This window comes from Carlito syrichta, unplaced genomic scaffold (assembly GCF_000164805.1).
Source record: "Carlito syrichta isolate Samal-C Ts95f unplaced genomic scaffold, Tarsius_syrichta-2.0.1 Scaffold305319, whole genome shotgun sequence".
Taxonomy (NCBI): Eukaryota; Metazoa; Chordata; class Mammalia; order Primates; family Tarsiidae; genus Carlito; species Carlito syrichta.
In genome coordinates, this window is record NW_007249415.1 from 34,378 (window position 1) to 49,601 (window position 15,224).

The window sequence follows — 15,224 nt, forward strand, 5'->3', positions numbered from 1 at the left end:
CAGACCTCTATGGTGAGGACACTTGAGCAGGGGCCCAAGGGTGCTAGGGAACAGGTTCCAGAAGGTAGAAACACCAAGTGCCAAGGCTCTGTGGTAGAGACCTGTAGCACATATGAGAATCTGTTCAACAGAAGCATTAGGATAGCTAACCTGAGGACAGCCCCCTGCCCTTCAAGTGCCAGTGTTAAAAGGGAAAACCCTCGACACGCACCGTGAATAGGCCTTTGTTTCTTCTTCGGCTGCCAATGAAGAACCGAGCTCCTCCCACCGAGAGGGTGGCCGGAAAGGGCACATCAGCCATTCTGAAAGCATCAGAGAACAGTGTCAGGGCCATAGGAGAGCAACGCCATACCCTGTTTATATACAGAAGGGAGCCAGCCCACATGAGGAGGGCTCTAGTGTCCCAGAGCTTCCATAACAAAGGACCACAAATCAGCAGCTTATATAGCAGAAGAGGAGTCTCTCACAGTCTGGAAGCCAGACATCTGCAAGTGAAGTGTTGGCAGGGCCACACTTTCTCCAAAGGCTCTGGGGAGGGAGATTTCTTGCCTCTTCCAGCTCCTGGCAGGTTCAGGTGTCTGGCTGCATCCCTCCTGTCTCTTCACGTGGCTTCTCCCGTGTGTCCATGGTCTCACTGGAGCCAAGCCCTGCTTGCTCCGGCATGGCTCATCTCGACTTGATAATATTTACAAAGACCCTGTTTCCAAGTGAGGTCACTTTCTCAGGTACTAGGTGGACATGAATTATGGGGGCACTTCACCCCAGAACCAGAGTTTTCTGCATGGTGAGGAGATGCTTAGAGATTCTTCTGTATCACATGGTGACACTGTAGTGGCTTCTACCTACGCGGGGTCTGCCAGCTCACCCAGCCTCCACTGAGGTCTGAGACAGATGGCTTCAGGGCAGGAGAGAGGTGCCTTGCTGGTGCCCCACGATGGTGTCAGGAGGAGTGAATCTTGATGGGTGGGTGGAGGCAAAACCTGGAGGCAGAGCAGGGGGTGCTCCCTAGGTGCCTCTTGTTCCTTCCACTCTGCCATCGGCTGCAGCTCCTCTCTCAGAGGCCCCATCCTCTGCACACAGCTCAGATTCCGTGAGGCTCCTGGCCTTCTGGCCCTGAACCTGGCCTGCACTCTCCGTGGTGGCCTGTAGGGCCCATGAGATCTGAGGGCCTAAATTCTTCCATGATCAAAATTGGCTCCAGCCCTGCGGCCCCTGGCCTTCCTTGGGCCCAACTCCTGCAACCTCCTATGTCACAGAGTTGTCTGTCCTTGCCTGGCAGCCATCAGGAGACGTATCTCCAGGGAGCCTGGGGCAGTGCTGGAGTTTCGATTCTGACTAACTAGCCAGGAGGGGCAGAGCGTGCTGAGGACGTAGGCACGGGCTGACCCAGCAGGATTGGTAGCTGTGGACAGAAGCCACAGCCCAGCCTCAGCCTGTGGGTCTCAAACCCTGTTCCCTGCGGCTGCTCCTCCTGGAGAAATAAGTGCAATGGAATCCCACCTCGGAAGGCCTTATGTCCCAGTCTTCTCCAGGAAGCCCATTCCTAAAACCATTTGAAGGAACACTCCTCATGAGGGCACCTGCTCATTCTTCCTTTCTGCCCATGAGTCAAGTGAAGGCTTTACCTGCCATCCCTAGGGGTTCTGGCTAACTCAGATGTCAGGGGATTCATGTCCAGTCAGACTGGCTTCCTTCCTGCTGGTGGAAGCAGCTGCTATTTCTGATTCCTTTTAGCCTGCTACTCAAGAGGCTCCCGGCTCTTGGCGACCTCAGAGTTCATCACCCTTGTAAGGGCCTAATGAATTTGGGGGTGCTGTGGGAGAAGGATTGTGATCCAGGGTGTTGAACTAAGAATATAAAGGTTGAGGATTATTTTTTATTGTGAAATAAGTTTCATAACAAAACAGGATTCTATCATTGAAAGTTAAATTTGGAGTATAATGGACTGAGTTAAACAGGTTCATCTGTGATTAAAAAGAAGGAATTGCAGTCCCACTCCGCAAGGATCGATCTTGAGGGCTGGCATGGGTAACCACCACCTGGCAGTGTTGTGAGGACTCACTGTCAGGCCATAGAAACCAGGCTACGGCAAAGATAAACTCAGGTTTCCAAAAGTCCCCGGCTGCATCCAAAACTACCAAGGGTAATTTTGCATGCTCATTTGGAGTTTTTGTGCATATTTACTCTCCCATTTCAGTCAGGCAGCAAGGCCCGGCCCTCCTGCCGCTGGTTGGCACCTGCCTGAGTGCCTTGGGATTCCTGTAGCTTCCTTTTGGCATCTGAAGGGCACTGTAGAGCCCCCCGGCCACATCCCCTGGGCTATTTCTAGGAATCAGGAGAGCTGCTTATTGTGATCATCTTTACCAGGTTTTAAGCCACTGATCCTCTGATGTCATTTAAGGTAAGGAGAAATGGTAACATCTGGAGTATGCTATGTAGCATGTGTTCACAAGTGTTGGGCATGAGGATGCTATTACTCATCTGCCTGGACACCCCCTTTCAGCCTGAGTCCAGAGGGCATTACTCACCGTCTTCTTTCCACTGTCCATCCAGCTCTCAGACTGGTGGGTGATCTGCCTTGGCAGCCCGGACCGTGGCCCTCACCCCCTCCCCATGGGAGGCTTTCAGAGGACAGGCTGGTGTCTGACCCTGCCTTTGATCTCTTGGCAATGACCTGCCCCTGTGGACAGCTCCTATGGGCTACTCTGTAAGCCTGACTGGGTGATGACCCCACCTGACCCACCTGGCCCAGGGGCACTACTTACTGCATAATGCAAGGTACAGCGGGTGCTGCTTCAAAGGGCTGGGCAGGCATCACCACCCCCCACCCATTCCTAGGGAGGCACAGGCACAGCACCCCCCCCCCCCCCCAGGCACAGGCACAGCACCCATGACCCTTTCCTGGGCAGGCTCGGGTACAGCACCTGCAACCCCTCCCTCGGGCAGGCACAGCCACAGCCCCCCCTCCGGACCTCTCTCCTGGCATCAGGTACCCACATGTCCACTGGGAGCCCGCAGTCCGTAGTGAGGGAAAAGAAGCCTGTGGACACGGCCAGGACCAGAGTGTGCCACTGGTTGTCCATCAAAGCAGGATTGCGGAAGGACACGCGGGTCTGCCAGGCGCCGGCTGCGTCCTCGTGGAGGAACAGGAAATGTAGCTGGGTGGGCGAGTACCGCAGGCCCAGCAGCAGCGAGTCGCTCTCCTCTGCCACCACCGTGAGCAGGTACTCGTTCTTCTGCGGAGAGAGCCGAGGGCGGGGCGAGGGACGGAGCTGTGACAAATGGGATGGGGCTAATGGGGGTGGGGCGGGGCTGATGGAAGGTGGAAGCAAGGGCTGACGGAGGGCTGAGGTTGATGAAGAGGAGGGGTTAGGTCTCATAGAGGGGTGGAGGGAAGTGAATAACGGAGGGCAGGGGTTGATGGGAAAGGAGGGGCTGACAGGTGGGGTGGGGCTGAAAAAGGTGGGGATGGTGGAGAGGGGCGGGGCTGACAAGGGGCAGAACTGATGGGGAGGGGTGGGGCAGATGGGAGGAATCTGGCTGACAGGGGAGGGGAGGGAAGAGAATGGCTGATATGAGGATGCAGGGCTGATTGGGGGGGGTAGAGTGAGGTTAATGTTAGGGGGAAGGGCTGATTGAGGGTGGGGCTGACCGGAGGTGGCTGATTGTAGTGGGTAAGGCTGATGTGAGGGGGCAGGGCTGACTGGGGATGGGTCTGACAGGCAAAGGTCTGGGCTATCTCCCTGCAGTAGGACTGGCTTAATCCCAGTTGCTGATCTGATAAAACCAAAGGCACCCCCACATGCATCAGGATGACCAGTATCCCAAAACAGAAAGTAACATGTGTTGGCGGGGATCTGGAGAAACTTGAACCCTTGTGCACTATTGGTAGAAATGTAAAATTATACAGCTGCCTGAAAACAGAATGGTAGTTCATTAAAAAATTAATGATCCAGCAATTCCACTTCTAGGTCTATTTTCAAAAGAATTGAAAGAAATATTTGTACACCATGCGCATGGCAGCTTTATTCACAATAGTCAAAGGGTAGAAGCAACCCAAATGTCCACTAATGCATGAATGAATAAATAAAATGTAGTCCATCCATACAATGAAGTATTTTTTTCTTTTTCTACGGCTCCCCTGGAATATTATTCAGTCATCAACAGGAAAGAAATTCTGACATGCACTACAACATGGATGAACACTGAGGACTTAATACTAAATGAAAGAAACCTCTCACAGGACAAATACTGTATAATTCCACTTATATGAGATCCCTAGAGTAATCAAATCCATAGAAGCAGAAGCAGAATGGTGGGTACCAGGGGCTGGGGTGGGGGGAAAGATGAGTTAGTGTTTAATGGGGACAGTTTCGGCTTGGGAAAATGGGACCATCTGGACACAGATACCAGTGATGGTTGTATAACTGACTTCTTAATGCCGCTGAACTGAACACCTAAAAATGGTTTGGATGGCAAACTTTATATTATGTATATTTCACCACAATTAAAGAAAAAACAAATATAAATTCAATGTCCACTGAAACCTCAAAACTCTGTGCCTTCCTTTCCAACTCAGGTTATATAAAAACAATGTATACTTGACAATTTACTTGTTTGCAAATTAGAGTGCATAGATTCCTAGCCAAACACAATTAAGAGTAAAAAATTGAATGTGATTTAACCTGAAAGGTAGAGCAAACATACAAATGTTTCTGGAGTGTATACAGTCATTCACCTCCTAATGACACTTCAGTCAACAATAGGCCACATATAAAATGGTGGTCCCATCAGTTTGTAATGCCATATTTTTACTATACCTTTTCTATGTTCAGAGAAACAAATACTTACATTGTGTCATAACTGCCTGCAGTATTCAGTACAATCACATGCTGCATAGGTGTTTTGCCTAGGAGCAGCGGGCTACACCATAATGCCCAGGTGTGTGTAAGGACACTCATGTTCCCACAATGAAATTGCCTAACGATGCATTTCTTAGAACATATCCCCATTATTAAGCAACACATGGCAATATATATGTTTAGCAAATCTGCCCATGTAAAATTATAAGACCCATTCTATGTGACTATTTTTGTAAAGAAGTTAGAAGCCTCCTATGGTCTACATATTTAATTTAACCTCCAATTCAGCAAAATCCCCAAGTCTTAGGTTGGGTCTCATACCCTTGGCCATTCTGGAAGCAGAAGGCACAACTCATCTCCCTTGCTTTCTATGGCAGGAGGTGGTCACTTGAACTGACCTTCCATGAAAGGGAACATTTCCACATGGGGACTTTCAGGGAGTGTGTGATGCTTGGATGTCAGCGCATGACAAGGAAGAGGAAAAATTCTCCCAGTGACAATTGAGGGCATTAGGGAGCCCCACTTGGGTGGGCAGAGGTAAGGCTGGGACATTAGGGAGCCCTGCCAGGGTAGGCACAGGGGAGGTTGCGGAGGAAGCGCTGACTCCACAACCAGTAGAATCCTCCCCAAGCATGTTCACATCTAGGACCCAGGGCCCAGTAGGAATCAAGCCTTCCCTCATGGGAATAGGTCGGGGTCCTGGAGAGCCCCACAGACCAGGGCACGACTAGGGATACCAGGTTCAGGAAACCCAGGGCACCAGGGCTGGGCAGGAACTCAGCCCTCCTGAGCATGGCCATGAGTCCCACCTGGTAAACCACCCCAAGGAGTGAGGCCACCACCTCTGTGATTTCCAGGTGGAGCCACTCACTCCTAGACGTATGTGTGACTGGAGAGGACCATATTGTCTATTCTAAACTGCGGGTATCCCTTGAACACAAAGGCAGAGAGAATCAGGGAGCAAATGATTTTATTGGGGAACCCAGGGAGGGGCTCGCAGGTCACCGGATGTCAAAGCTAGGTAATCCAGAGCAGAGGGCTTAGGAAATAGAAGGTGACCAAAGGCAGATAGGCACCTTCTGGAAGGAAAGAGCTAGGGGGAGGAAGGATAGGTCCTCGCAGGAGCAAGGAAGGGAGGTCACGTCAGCATGGTGGAGACATGGGGATCAATCTGGATGGGGTCAGCACTTATCCCAGGTCAGGACCTGAGCCCAGTTGGCTCCAGGGGGTGTGCCTGTCAACATGTCTGTCCTGAGGAAAGGCTGCAGCAGGCTGGGCGGGAGCACACGGGGCGGCAGAGGAGGGACATGCAGGAGGCCGGGCGGCAGCAGCTGGGTTGGCAGGAGGAGGCGGGGGCACAGCAGGAGGGGACGGGCATGCAGCAGGCGGGTCTGCACACAGGGCGGCAGAGGAGGGACACGCAGGAGGAAGGTCTGCAGCAGGAGGAGGGGCAGCAAGTCGGCTGGCAGCTAGACTGCTGGCAGCATGAAGAGGAAGCCCCAGAGCAGGTGGGCACACAGCAGATGGGCTTGCAGCAGATGGGCACGCTGCAAGGCTGCTGGCAGGGGGAGGAGATGCAGCAAGAAGGTTGGCAGCTAGACTGCTGGCAGCATGAAGAGGAAGCCCCAGAGCAGGTGGGCACACAGCAGATGGGCTTGCAGCAGAAGGGCATGCAGCAGGACTGCTGGCAAGGAGAGGAGGTGCAGCAAGAAGGCTGGCAGCTAGACTGCTGGCAGCAGGAAGAAGACGCCCCAGAGCAGACTGGCTTGCAGCAAACTAGCTTGCAGCAGACAGGCACACAGCAAGCTGGCTGGCAGCTAGCCTGCTGGCGGCATGATGGAGTGCAGGAACTGGTGCAGGCTGACTGGCAGGGGCTGGACACACAGCTCACTGGGGTGCAGATCAGGCTCAGGCAGGGGGCTGGGGCGCAGCAGCTTGGGGCACAGCAGGGGGGCTCGCAGCAGCTCTCTGGACAGTCGTCTGCCTGCCAGGACTCGGAGCCAGAGTCACAGGACCCGGGCAGGCAGACCCGGCTGCCATAGCTCAGGTTGCTGGAGCAGACGGACATGGTGGATGCGGCCATGCTGAGGGTTGAGCTGGGAGAGGTTATGAGTGAGTGAGGGACAGAGTGAGTTAGGGAATGAAGGTGTGAGTGAGAGAGTGAGGGTGCGAGGTGCTCTGGGCAGTCGGGCTTTTATACCTGGCCCAGGTATGTATTGTTCTAGCCAGAGGCTCCACAAGCTTCCCCTTTCCTTGTTTATGTTTTGAACTGGATCCCAGGAGCCCTTATTAATTCTGGTCTGTTTACGTAAGTGTTTACTGAGCCTGTAAAATGCATGGTTAGGGTTGAGGACTGGGTTGATGCCCTGACCCCTAAGCAAACATCTCAGGGAACACCCATCTTCTAGCCACAGCCTGTCTGCTGTACTCTCTCTGTCATGTTCAGGTGAGGGGACCTGAATTCCCTCTCTGTGCCTGGACAACACGAAGCTGAAGTTCTGATGGAGTGAGGCTCCACCTTATGAAAGTTGCTCACCAGCTAAAGAGACACTCCAGATGAAAGGAAGGGTGGAGGTTGGATAGAACAGCTAGAGAGAGAAGAAACTGGTGGGATGGTTGACAAAGAAGTGTGTCACATACAACACAGAATGACAGAGATGGAATATGTGAAAGAAAACAGAAGAGAAACATGATTCTTGAGAAACATTCGAGGTTCTTCCAAAGGATTCCAGAAATAGAGCAACAGAAGGGAGAAATAGGAGAGCATGTCCCAGAGCTGAAGGAACATATGGGTCTTCATATTTGACATTTGACCAAAGATGGGGCAATATGAGGCAGTGCCTTTTCTTCCATTTCTAATATTAATGATTTGTGTGTTTATCTTTTCCCAGTGAGTTTAGCTAGGTGTTAACCAGATTTATCTTTTCAAAGATTTGGCTTCTTGATTATCACATTGCTTTACTATTTTTCACTTAACTGGTTTTTGTTTCATCTTTATTATTTCATACTTTATACCTGCTCTGGGCTTAATTTAGTCTTTTTTATATAAAATTTTAACCTATTCATGTCATTATATTTAAAGTGCATGTCTTGTGGGAAGCATAATTGGGATTAGCCATTTATCCAGTCTGACAGTCTCCTTTCTGTTCCTCTTTTTCTCTCTTCTGTGGGGACTCCAATTACACATACATGATCTTACTTGAAGTATCCCACAGCTCTCTAATGCATTGCTTGGTTTTTTTTTCTTCTCTGTGTTTCATATTAGAGAGTTTCTATTGCTATGTCTTCAAGTTCACTTCATTTTTCTTCTGCAGTGGTTTTTCTGCTGTTAACTCATCCAGTGTTATTTCCACCCCAGACATCATAGTTTTCCTCTCTAGAGGTTATTTGTGATTTTATTTAAACGATTTTCCTCATCGTAACTCAATACAGTTGATCTTTCTCTAACTTCTTGAACATATGGAACAAAGTTGTGACTTTCCAATGTCCTTGCTTATTGTCTATGACATTCTGGGTTGGTTTCAGTTGGTTTTATCCTCAACATGTGTTAGGTTTTCCTTCCTCTTTGTATGCCTAGTAATTTTTGAGTGGATAGCCAACATTATGAATTACACCATGTAGGGGACTGGATATTTTGAATTCCTATTAATATTCTAGAGCTCTGTTCTAGGGTGTAGTTAAGTTACTAGGAAAGTTTATTCTTTTGAGCTTTGCATATAAGTTTTGTTAGGCAGCACTAGACCAATGGTTACTCTAGTACTTACTTTACCCTCCTAATGAAGTATGCACTGGATGTGTGGAGAATGGTTAGCATTTCCCCTAGTGGCGGGTGGAAGCAGGCCCTGCTGCTGGTTCTTTTAGATCTGGGGTTATTCATTTTATGTTTAGTGGTCTCCCCAATCTCTGCCCCTTGCATATTTTCTGTTCACTGCTCAGCAGAATATGTGAGGGAAAGGCTCTGTGGGTGCAGAGAGAGCTATCAGTGCAGCTCTTCCTCTGCAGTTCTCTGTCCTAGGAACCCTGGCTGCCCTGACCTCTCCCAACATCCAAATCCATCTCTGTAACTCAAGCTCCCCCTTCTGCACTGTGGCCTGGTATTCTTCTCAAGGCAGTGAAGGGGGACAACTGTGAGATCCCACGCTTTCATCCTTCTCCCAGGGAGTCTGTACTGTGCTGCCTCAGGCACAAGATCTAAATACCAGTGTTCCATGATCTTATTAAGTGTTTTAGGTGACCCCGATGAGAGGGTTGATCCAGCCTCTCTGACTCCATAGAAGTTGGAAGTGGATGCTCTGTTTTGCTCATCTTTCTTTCCATTTCCAGTTGGAACTCTGCCCTAGAAGGCAGTCCTGGTGGGTCTGTTTCTAGAGTCCACAATAGTCAGGGTGTTCCAGCCCTGTGAGACCTTCTTCCTGCAGGCCCTGTGTTCAGTGGCTGATGGACTGGTAGACCCTGCCCAGCCCAGTGGCTGTTCCCACCCTGGCTCTACTTCCAGGAGTCCTGGGTTTTTGTCCCCAGGCCGTCGCTCTCTTAGTGTTCTACTCAGAGTCCTCCTGCACAGACCTTAGCTCCCCCTGCCCACAGCTTCTGGTCTCTTCCCACTTGCATTTGGGCCTTTAGGGGATGTCTTGTCATTTAATTTTGTTCTAAATGGAAATAGTGGGATATTATTTTTTCCATCTGGTAAATCTGTCTGTTTCTATTCAAGATTTAGAGAGACTAAAAAAAGTCTCAGACACCATCATTTTTCCAGAATCCCCCAACATTCCTTCTTGATTCTAGAAGATGAAAACTCACAACAAAATGGAAATAGAAAGAATTGGTATAAAAATAAAAGCTATAAAAATAAAATAAAATAAAAGCTATTTACCTAAGACCCTCAGTCAATACCATGTGTTTACTTAGAAGTATTCTCATGATAGTCAGACAATCAAAGATGCTTATAGTTCTAGTCACCTCATTCTGGGTGTTTATAGTAATGTGTAAACTAGAATACAAGTGGGAAAAAAGAAATACAAGTGGGAGTTATAAGGACTGAAAAAAAAGTTACATTTTCAGTTGTGATAAGATGAGCTCATCTGCATACAAAACTAAAGAAAATCAACCGACAAACTGAAAGAATTAAGAATTTGCAAAGAAGCTAAATATATGGTTTTATACAATGAAGACTAAATATGTGTATATTATATATGATGACAGATTATATATTATATTTAACATGTATATGCTAAGACAACATAAGAGCAAAACTTTTTCCACTCACACTAGCAAAACATACCTATGCAAACCCTAGGAGTTAATCCAATAGAAATATGTTAGAAATATATCTGACCTATAAAAGAAAATGATAAAATTCTAAGTGGACATATTTTATTGTGTTACTGTGAAGCAATAGTTAAAATTATAGTTTCCTAGCTGGGTACCATGGCTCATGCCTATAATCTCAGTACTTTGGGAGGAGACAAAGAGGATTGCCTGATCCCAGGAGTTGAAGACTAGCCTGGACAACTTGGCGAGACCTCGCCTCTACAATAAATAAAAAAAACTATCCGGGTGTCATTGTCATGGTATGTGCCTGTGGTTCTAGCTACTTGGAAACCTGAACACAGCAGGTTGAGGCTGCAGAGGTTGTGACCATGCCACTGCACTCCAACCTGGGTAGCAGAGTGAGACTCCTACTAAAAAAAAAAAATTATATATATATATATATATATATATATAGTTTCCTTCTAAGTATTCAGAAGTTCAATGCAATTGCAATCAAAATGCCAGCAGGTTTTTAAATGATTTAGAATACAATCTAAAATTAATTGGGAAGAGATAGCTAAAATATATAAGATATAACTGAAATTTTTAGAAATAAAGCAATGCCTTCCTTATCAACTATTAAAACATTTCACAGCTAAGTGACTAGAGCATCCTGGAACTAGTGCTAGGATAGATTGAGACATGCAGGGAACTGAACAGAGATGTCAGAAGTAGAGCGCACAGAAATTTTTATATGATGAATGAAGGATGGGAAGAATGGACTAACTTTTTAACAATTGGCTGTTGAGGAGAGAGAAAAATTAATATCTCATACCTCACACAAGTCATATTAACAATGGGGCACACAGCCAAATCCAAACAGCAACGTGATAAAAGTTCTAGCATATTGAGAGGAGGTGTTTCCAACCTCGAAGTTGTACTCTCAAGAGGCAACAACTGGTGGAAAATGTAGGAGTGCAGGTGATAGGCTGAGTGTCCTAGCCCCAAATCCACAGGAAGACATTTATGCAAAATAGGGAAGATGAACAGGCCATGCAGAAGGAAACAGTGTGGCTGCCATGTACTTTTTTTGTTGTTTTTTGAATTTTTTGATTCAGAGTCTCACTCCATCTCCCAGGCTAGAATGCAGTGGCATGCTCATGGCCACCACAGACTCGAGCTGCTGAGCTCGGCGATCCTCCATCTCAGTCTTCCAAGTAGCTAGAACTACAGGTACATGCCACCATGTCCGGCTAATGTTTTGATTTAGTATAGAGACGAGGTCTCACCAGGTTGCCTAGGTTGATCTCCGGTCCCTGGGCTCAGATAATTCTCTTGCCTCTGCCTTCCAAAGTGCTAGGATTACAGGCATGAACCACTGCCCAGCTACTGTGCAGGGTCCCAGCAGTTGTCCAAGCCTGGCCCAGGACGAGGGACAGAACCAAGAGCCGGTCAGGCTGAGCCAGGGTTGGGCTGGTTCCTGAGCCCCTGACAGAGCAGTGGGCAGCAGCCATGCAGCGATTACGCCTTGATTCTGTGTTACTCTCTATTGCATTTTGGCTGCCTACGGCCACAGCAGAGCCATGGGCCATCAGGCTCCCAGCATGAGAGGCACCATGGGGTGCCTCTCAGCATCCCAGGGGCTGGCAATCACAAGTCAGCAATGGCTGTCCAGGCAGGACAGTGTCGTGGTCTCTGGGGGACCCAGGAAGCCTTCAAGGCTGAAGATGGCCCTGTGGCCACTCCCAAGTGTGGTGGCGCCTGATACGCTGCTATTCTTACCGTGTTCCCCAAGGATGACCTTCCTATGGGACATCACAGGCGGCTCATGCTTCCTACGTAGACCAAATATTACGAAGGTTTTGGCGACTACTGCCCATGTAAGGACACGTGGATCATCACTGGAAGTCACGACTCTACATCCCTACAATCCCACATGGGTCCTAGTGCTCCCCATGGAGGACCCGAGGAGTGCCCTGACTTTGGAGGATCTAATAATATGTAAGTAATGCATCTGTTTTAATCAGGTTGTTGATCTCCTGTGGACATGGGGCCACTCCTTTCTCTCTCCCATCATGTTTCTGCTGAACATGGAACCTGCAGGCAGGCAGGACACCGGGGAGGGTGACTAGGCCCATAGACTGGAGGGTGGAACAGCCCAGGTGGGACAGCTGGTGGGATCAGGCCAGGGGGCTTGCAGAGCCCACAGATCAGGGCACGACTGGGGACATCAGCCTCGGGAAGCCCTGGGCACTGGGGCTGGGCAGCAACTGAGCCCTCCTGAGCATGACTGTGTGTTTCACCTGGTGAACCGCCCTGAGGAGTGAGGCCAACATCCCTGTGATTTCTAGGTTGAGTCACTCACTCCTAGATGTATGCGTGACTGGAGGGGACCACTGTCTGCTCTGAACCATGGGTCCTTCATGAGCACGTAGGAAGAGTGAATTGGGGAACAAGTGAGTTTATTGGGAAACCCAGGGAGGGGCTGGCAGGTCACATCGAGGCTAGGTGACCCGCAGCAGAGAACCTGGGAATGGAAGATGACCAAAGGCAGGTGGGCACCGCCTGGGAGGCAGGAGCTGTGGGGAGGGAGGATGGGGGCTCCCAGGAGCATGGAGGTAGGTCATGTCAGTAGAGTGAAGACATGGGGACCCAACCAGGTAGGGGCAGCACCTATCCCAGATCAGGACCTGACCCAGACTGACCCTGGAGAACATGTCTGTCAGCACATCTGTCTTGAGAGGCTGCAGCAGGCAGGCCTGCACACAGGGCGATAGAGAAGGGACACGTACGAGGAGGGTCTGTAGCAGGAGGAGGGAGAGGAAGCCAGCTGGCAGCCAGACTACTAGCAGCATGAAGAGGAAGATCCAGAGCAGATGGCTTGTAGCAGATGGGCTTGCAGTAGATGGATTTGCAGCACATGGGCACATAGCAGACCTTCTGTCAGGGAGAGGAGGTGCAGCAAGCTGGTTGGTAGCTAGACTTTTGGCAGCAAAAAGAGGGACCCTCATAGCAGATGAGCTTATAGCAGACGGGCTTGCAGCAGACAGGCTTACAATACAAGGGCTTGCAACACATGGGTACACAGCCAATAGGCTTGCAGCAGACAAGCACCCAGTAGGCCTGCTGGTAGGGGAAAAGGGAACAGTAAGCCAGCTGGTAGCTAGACTACTAGCATCATGAGGTCATACAGGAGTTGGTGCAGTCTGAGTGGGAGGGGCTGGATACACAGCTCACTGGGGTGCAAGCTAAGGCAGGGGGCCAGGGTACAGCAGCTGGTGGCACAGCAGGGTGGCTCACAGCAGCTCTCTGGGCAGTTGTTCACCTGCCAGGAGTCAGTGTAAGCACTGGAGCAGACTGACATGGTGGATGCGATCATGCTGGGTGGTAGGCAGGAGGTGAGCTGGGAAAGGTATGAGTGAGGAGGGAGCAAATACGTGTTAGTGAGTGAGTGAGGCCTGAGTCCCATGTGAAGATTGGAGCTATGGTTTCATATATCCTCCTGCCCTTGCTATCCTGGCACCATAGCCTCCCCTTCCCTGCTGGTCAGAGCTGGTGCCTGCTGTCATCAGGGACGTTTGTTTTCCATGAGGTTGTCCAACTTATAAACACCCCGCCCCATCTAGCTGTAGCTGTTCCATGTGATCCTCAGGGGCAGGAGTGGAGAGTGTGATCCCAACTGGGTTCTGGGAGCAGTGTGGGCTGTGGCTTGGATGGGTGGGACATGCCTGAGCTGCCCTTGGTTGCTGGGTCATCCAGTCCCTGGCCCTGCTGCCCAGGATGATGGCTCCCTCTGCAGGAAACCGGCCCTTAGGAAGTATTTCCAGCGTGCTAACACCTCATTCAGAGGGGTTGCCCTCATCCTGGGACCCAGAACTGTGGCTACCTAGTGAAGAATGACCTAGGGTTCAGGGATATTGGTGACCTGCCCAGAACCACACGGCAAGGGGGCAGTCATGACTGTGCCCGGTAGACCCCTTGGCCTATGCTCTGGACAATTTCTCATCACCCATCCACCAGGAAGATATAACAATTGTAAATACAGATACAACTGTTATCAGAACTCCAAAGTATATGAAGCCAAAGTTGACAGAATTGAAGGAAAAAATAGACACTTCCAATTCTACAATGAGAGAAGGAGACTTCAATAAACCACTCTTTCAATTAAAAATATAAATGAGACCAGGCATGGTGTCTCACACTTGTAATCCCAACAGTTTGGGAGGCCGAGGCAGGAGGATTGCTTGAGGCTAGGAGTTCGAGACTAGCTTAGGAAACAATGAGACCTTCTCTCCACAAACACACAAAAGAAATTATCTGGGTGTGGTGGCACAAGCCACAGTCCCAGCTACTCAGGAGGCTGAGGCAAAAGGATCACCTGAACTCAGGAGGTCTAAACCGTGACGGGCCATGATGGTGCCACTGGACTCCAGCCTGGGCAACAGAGTGATATCTTAGCTCAAGAGAAAAAAGTAAAATAAAAGGAGAACTAAACTGAAGTTCAGTAAGAAAATAGAGGACTTGAAGAACATCATAAACCAACTAGGCCTAACAGATATATGCAAAAACACTCAGTTCAACAACAGCAGAACACATATTTTTCTCAAGCTCACTTGGAATATTCTCTAGATTAGACTTCATTTGAGCTACAAAACTAGTCTCAATAATTTAAAATGATTGAGATCATACAAAGCATCTTCTCCGATTACATGGAAAGAAACTAGAAATCAATAGAAGAGAAAAACTGGGCTAGGCGTGGTGGCTCAAGCCTGCAATCCCAGCACTTTGGGAGGCCGAGGTGAGGGGCTTGCCTGAACCCATGGGTTAGAGAATAGCCTGGGCAAGTTGGCAAGATCTCATCTCTACAATAAATAAAAAAAATTTCTAGGCGTGGTAGCATGTACCTATAGTTCTGGTTACTTGGAAGGCTGAGGCAGAAGGATAGCCTGAGCCCAGCAGATGGATGCTGGGGTGGTTGTGAGCATGCCACTTCACTCCAGCCTGGGCGATGGAGCGAGATGCCAACTTAAAAAAATTTTAAAAAGAGAGAAAAATTGGAATTCACAAATATATGTAAATGAAATACACACTCTCAAATAACCAGTGGGTCAATGG

The 15,224-nt window shown here is 49.2% G+C and overlaps 2 protein-coding genes across 5 annotated transcripts in view; both read right to left on the bottom strand.

Moving 5' to 3' along the window:
* The window catches only part of TSPEAR (thrombospondin type laminin G domain and EAR repeats), a 201,016-nt gene that overhangs the window by 28,718 nt on the left and 157,074 nt on the right, over window positions 1–15,224 (bottom strand). The window contains exons 3-4 of the mRNA XM_008061562.1: window positions 2,998–3,236; window positions 212–302 (exon numbers count right to left, since the gene is read on the bottom strand). Of these exons, the coding sequence (XP_008059753.1) occupies window positions 212–302; window positions 2,998–3,236 (330 nt within the window). The remainder of the gene's footprint in view (window positions 1–211; window positions 303–2,997; window positions 3,237–15,224) is intronic.
* Window positions 6,100–13,488, bottom strand: LOC103263907 (keratin-associated protein 10-1-like). 4 transcript variants are annotated; one of them, XM_021714192.1, is made up of 3 exons: window positions 13,435–13,488; window positions 6,281–6,846; window positions 6,100–6,193 (listed from the first exon to the last, which is right to left on the bottom strand). In XM_021714192.1, the coding sequence occupies exons 1-3, from the start codon at window positions 13,486–13,488 to the stop codon at window positions 6,100–6,102; spliced, it is 714 nt and encodes a 237-aa protein (XP_021569867.1). The 4 variants fall into 4 exon arrangements, with proteins under 4 accessions (XP_021569867.1, XP_021569866.1, XP_008059769.1 ...); XM_021714191.1 differs by having other exon boundaries at window positions 6,100–6,846; XM_008061578.1 differs by lacking the exon at window positions 13,435–13,488 and having other exon boundaries at window positions 6,100–6,588; window positions 6,685–6,945.

Excerpts from the sequence above, each read along its gene's own strand:
- LOC103263907 (XM_021714190.1), bottom strand. The coding sequence starts at position 6,945 with ATGGCCGCATCCACCATGTCCGTCTGCTCCAGCAACCTGAGCTATGGC.